Consider the following 5,402-nt stretch of genomic DNA (forward strand, 5'->3'; position numbering starts at 1 on the left):
TTATAGAAAATATGTAGAAAAATACACATGCATTCATCTCACAAACAGAACAGAAAAATAAATGAGAATGTAAAATCAGTGTAGATTTATTTTCATTTGCCACTGCTCTGTTTTGGTCTGTGGTCTATTCTGATGAGTCTCAAGTCCATTACAGGAACATGAAGCTTTTGTGAAGTGCAGACACCTGGAGACACTTGAATGTCCCCATTTGTACAGGATCCTTGTGGGAAGTCTTGTTTACATGCTGTTTAGTGCAGTGCTGCAGTGCACAGCAGAAATAAGAACAAAACCACAGTTGAGTGCTTTGTCATGCAGAATAATTTTATTACAAAAAGGTTTTTATACAAATTTAACTGCATAATGGCAATGAAATGCTTGTTATATTTAACACTTGACCTTTCACCCTCCACGTCACCTGCGACAGGAAATGACTCTTCGTGTATCGTTCGGCAAAAATAATCAGAAGGTAACATTCATTTTTAGCACCATTCCTTTTCAAGAATGTTGACTGTGAACCCGTACGTAACATAAAAACAAGATCATCTTAATAAATACACGTATTGTACACAAAGCAAAAGTAAAAACAAAAGCAGTTCCACCAAACACAAAAGTGATGAAGCTTTATTCAGCAACAGACAACAAAAAAAAAAAAGAGAAACAAACAAACAAAACAAAAAAAGGTCGGTGAATTTTGTAGTTTGAATGTGATAATATCTCTGTGACTGTATATTTTATTCTTGACCGGGTGGATCTGTTGCTTTTAATAAAATAATTTAAAAAATGTTTGCAGTCAAATGATACATCTGTCACTTTATGGTCCTGCAGGGATCAGGTGTTGAAACAGAAATCCTCCACGTTGTTGAGTTTGATGGTCTGAAGTTCCTGGCTGTCCAGTAGCCGGTAGCTGAAAGACACTCGGTTGACAAACTTCCCGCTGGACACCATCCTCACCACCGTGTTATCACAGCCGATCTTCATGTGAGCTGCAGGAGGGCGGAGAACAAAGAGTAAGAGTCAGTTTGTACGAAAGAAGAAAGGAAAGGAAAGAAGGAAGTAAGGAAGGAAGGAGAGAGATCAAGGTGTGCTCACTGGGACCAGTGAAGGAAATGCAGAGGTCTGTGATGGGCAGCAGCTTCGATGTGTCGATGCCATTTCCTCCCAGCAACTGCACGAAGTCTCCAGACTCTGCACATCCAGGCATGGACCTCTGTGGACACCAACACATGGCTTTTTAACACGTGGCAAATACTTTACTTCAAAAGGAGTCAATTAGAGTGACATTCAGGTTATCACAGTGAATTGATTTAACTGTTCCAGGGTCTGTGTTACAGAAAAATACAGGTGAACACAATCAAAATTTAATCTAATAATGATGTTTTAGACACATTCAACGCTTTTAATTTGAATCCAGTGACATTCGAGTCTGTAAGAAATCATTTTGTCTGTTTAAGTGACATCATGTTATTCCTCTTCTGATTAAAACAACCCATCTTTGCACTTTCTTGACAAGTAGCCTCGTGCTCTCACTCTCCTCTTCATTCAACAACTTCATCAGTCACTTCTTCAAAACGCTTGAGACGACCTGTGCTTATATTCGCAAGGAAAATACAAAGCATAGCTTTTATGTTCCTGGAACACTGTAAAAATGTTACGGAGCAGCTCTTCAACCATTAACATTAAACCTGCAGTCACTGATTTTTTTTAGCCACTCGGGGGCAGCAGAAACAAGCTTTAAACACCACACGAATATATAAAAGTTTGAAGTTTAAGTTGCTTATTTAATTTAATCCAAATCCAGTATTCACTCTTTTAGCTCAGTGTTTGGTCTCCACCAGCTCCTGAGGGAAACATCTGACTCTTTTAGCAGCTAAATGCTCCACCGTGTTCACCAGCTAACTGTCTGCCTGCAGTTTGGTGCTGAGCAGATCGTGTACAGAGCGTTTATCAGAACTTTTTTTTATTTTTTACTGAAAACATCTGCCTGCTGCAGCTGCAAATTACACTCATGAAAGCAGGTGAGCGTAAAAACCAAAACAATGAGCTAAAAGATGCTAAAAAAAAGCTCCGCAGAGCTGAAGAGAGCTGCGGGGTTAGGGTGTTAGCTCTCTGTGGGTTGGCTGATATGAGCCACATTCACATTTTCACACATTTCATTTCATCCATTGTTGATGTAACGTGTTGATTTTGGACCTGTTCTGTTGAACAGGTGTGAGCAGGTGTTGTTCTATTTACTTCTGCATTTCTAAAGCATCAAGACAATTATGATATTTTGCAAAAGACCGGAGTGAGTTAAAAGTAAACTAATCATGACAGAGATTATAATGTGAACTGAGGGCAAAGAATATAAATGCACACATGCAAGAACTGTACTTAACATTCGGATTTTAAAGGGTCAGTTCACTCAAATCACAACAATAATTTTGAATGCACCAATTTTTCCTGAAGGTGGATACTAAAATGACATACAAGACACATTACTGTTGTGTTTTCCTCGTGTTATTTTTCTCTGTTTTTAGTATCATGAACAAACACAGTGAGGAGAAGAATCAAGAGCAGTGAGGTCACATTAAAGCAGATGCTACACCTTTTTTTTCACCTTGGGGAAGTCGTTGTAGTGTCCCAGGCTGAACTCTGAGATGTCGATCGCCACTGGGTATATGATGGAGAAGCTGCAGTTCCTGTGCTGCTGCGGGATCACCATTGTGTAACTGCCCTCTGGTGACTGGGAGATGACATTACAGGCTGCGAAGAGACGAGGAGGGATGTTTGATGGATTCTCAGGTGGAAGCAGAGGAACACACACACACACACACACACAGCCACGACCGTGGGCCAACACATGAATCATTTATGTAAAAGAAAATAGTTATAGTTTTATTTCTGATGATTAGAAATTATCTGTAAAAATCTAAATAAGTGTTCGATGTATTTAACTGACTGAAACTAACTTTGCTTTTTTACAGAATTTACATCTGGTATCACGACTTTAAATGATCATTTTGAAAAATCCTCGCACAGGTCGAGTAGAAAACTAATCTGAGATTCAGTTTTGCCTTTTTCTTACAAGTTACTGCAAGACTTCACTCAGTGTGCCATGTGGTCATGGTGCAGATCCAGAAACACGGAGATGACAAGCTGTCCCCCGTTGGTGCACTTGATGACTACAGCACCCTGCTGGGCTTGTGTCATCACCACAGACTCGCACATTCATCGCTGCACAAATGGACTGAAATCATGTTTCCACTTTACCAGTGTGACAACTCATACTCACGGAAGGGGTTGATGTGCTTCCTGACCGTCAGGGTGAAGCTGCTGCCGGCGCTGTGAATGCGGAAGAAGACCATGGCCACGTTCTGAGAGGAGCGCACGCTTCTCCTCAGTGAGCCGGAGTCGCAGTAATCCACGTAGCGCTCGTACAGAGGCAGTGGGTGATCCTGGGAGCTGGGGAACTTCTCTCCTTTCATCACCCAGCCATCAAACACCTTCATGGGACACAGTGAGAGGGAGAAGCTGAAAGTCAGACATGATTTCTGCAAGGTTTTGCTTAAAGTTTAAATGAACTGTATGTGGAAATATTCGCTCTGTGGGAGAGGAATTGACCATCATGCACGTAGAGAGCATCAGCATGCAACCATGAAGGAGGGTTTTAAAAGGCAGGTCACCTAACGTAAGCAGGTTTATATGCAGTTGCCTTATGTTAAAGGAGCTTTTGTCTAATCAGGAAGTTTCTAAGCTTAGCAAGTTAACTGAGTGCAGTGTTTGGTGGCTTGAAAACAAACACAGCCTGTACCAGAAAAACAGAAGCTAACTCACACTCCATCACCAGTGAATATACAGAACATTATATAACAGACATAAGACGTTTCCATGCAACAGGAGCTAATGATTTATACTTAAATAAAACATCATTTAAGTTGATACATTAGCTTCATTAGATGCTGTTTCACACCTGATGAAGGTGACGTTTTTATCATATGGAAGAGGAAAATGTTGTTTCAGTTGTTAGTTTACCGTGATGAAGTCCCCCGCCCTGCAGTCGATGTCCACACTGTCGTAGTCCACGGTGATCACCTCAGTGGGCTCTGCCATGAGGAAAGCAGCACAGCTGAGCTGAGGATGCTCCGCTGTGAAGGTGAACTGACCCTCCACCGCCACCATGTCCAGACAACCTGAGAGACACACACATTCACATGTGGATGTAGTTGTACAGAGAACAGCAGACATAAGCTGTATTCTGATGATACTTAAATAATGATGATTGTACTATAATTTTTTTCCTTTATTGTCCCTTCCTTCTTTCCTTCTCTAATCTATCTATATTCATGAATTTCACATCATTATGGCAAATTTAAATTAGAAACAGCTGAGTCCTATGTTTTTATTTTATTTATAATATAATATGGATTAAAGACAGTGAATGTGACAGAAATAAATGCAAATTTATTTTTAAAAGCTAAAGATAAAAAGCTACAGCCTATATTTTATATGACTTACGTAAAGGTCGGCGATACATCAGCTCCTCAGGTATTTCTCTCTTGAGTTCCGAGTTGAAAAATGAATATAATTCATCTTTTGAGATCTCGTTGTTCTGCAGCGGGAGAAAGTGCAAAGTTTAACAACAGGAGCTCAAACAGCCAGTTCAAAGTTATGTTGAAGTATTCTCTGACACTCACCTCGATATATCTGGAGTCTCCCTTGAGGACGGACAGGCACAGCACCAGGAAGAAGAGCTGCTCTCGGAAAGTGCGCTCCATAACGCGCATCTCTGTGTGGAAGGCGGCGCACCTGAGCGGAGAAAGTCTGAGCTGCGCTGCGACCTGCGCCGCTTTTTATAGGAGCAAGTTCTGTAACGACCCACCGACATGGTCGCTGTCACACACCGTGGACCGACACCCCCCCCCCCCCCCCACAACCACACCCCCCCCCATTCCCCTCTCCCCTCACCCTCCCCTCCGGTGCCCTCCATTGCCCAGCCAATTGCGCGGTTGTGACGAGAGCAAGGATGGACAGGTTGAGCGGAGAGATGAGAAGAGAGAGAGAGAGAGAGAGAGAAAGAGAGAGAGAGAGAGAGAGAGAGAGAGGTGGGCAGATGAAACCTCACAGACATCAGAGGTCATCTTACCTCAGACTCTCTCAGGGATCATTAATCTGCTGATCCGTGATGGAAACTTATTTTAATGTCACTTCACTCCATTTTCAATTTCACCTGTAATTTCTCTGTTTTTCTAGGTAAAAAAAAAAAAAAAAATCTGGACAGATTATTGATTGATTGAATGATTGATTGATTCCAGTGGAGCAATACAGTTCCAGTCCATGTTATAGGCTGTCCAACCATAGGGTTCAGCTGAATCTGAATTTCACATTTAAAGCAAAACAACCACTTACAGAAGCTTAATGTGAGA

General features: G+C 41.6%; 1 protein-coding gene across 2 annotated transcripts; it reads right to left on the reverse strand.

The window, feature by feature from the left end:
* Nucleotides 1–366: 366 nt before the first annotated feature.
* On the reverse strand, nucleotides 367–4,763 carry LOC111239583 (corticotropin-releasing factor-binding protein-like). Of its 2 annotated transcripts, none has more exons than XM_022769490.1 (7): nucleotides 4,674–4,763; nucleotides 4,495–4,588; nucleotides 4,012–4,169; nucleotides 3,272–3,482; nucleotides 2,597–2,742; nucleotides 1,090–1,207; nucleotides 367–983 (listed from the first exon to the last, which is right to left on the reverse strand). In XM_022769490.1, the coding sequence occupies exons 1-7, from the start codon at nucleotides 4,761–4,763 to the stop codon at nucleotides 829–831; spliced, it is 972 nt and encodes a 323-aa protein (XP_022625211.1). In that variant the 3' UTR covers nucleotides 367–828. The 2 variants fall into 2 exon arrangements, with proteins under 2 accessions (XP_022625211.1, XP_022625210.1); XM_022769489.1 differs by having other exon boundaries at nucleotides 2,585–2,742; nucleotides 4,674–4,754.
* Nucleotides 4,764–5,402: the final 639 nt, after the last annotated feature.

Source organism: Seriola dumerili, unplaced genomic scaffold (genome assembly GCF_002260705.1).
Source record: "Seriola dumerili isolate Sdu_G_001 unplaced genomic scaffold, Sdu_1.0 BDQW01003014.1, whole genome shotgun sequence".
Classification (NCBI taxonomy): domain Eukaryota; kingdom Metazoa; phylum Chordata; class Actinopteri; order Carangiformes; family Carangidae; genus Seriola; species Seriola dumerili.

What these genes read in the sequence shown, in the direction of transcription:
- LOC111239583 (XM_022769489.1), bottom strand. Translation starts at nt 4,754, where the DNA reads ATGGAGCGCACTTTCCGAGAGCAGCTCTTCTTCCTGGTGCTGTGCCTG. An exon ending in GATGTATCGCCGACCTTTAC is followed by an intron (nt 4,170 to 4,494) that starts GTAAGTCATATA and finishes TGTGTCTCTCAG; the next exon opens with GTTGTCTGGACATGGTGGCG. An exon ending in CATTTCCTTCACTGGTCCCA is followed by an intron (nt 984 to 1,089) that starts GTGAGCACACCT and finishes GCCCTCCTGCAG; the next exon opens with CTCACATGAAGATCGGCTGT.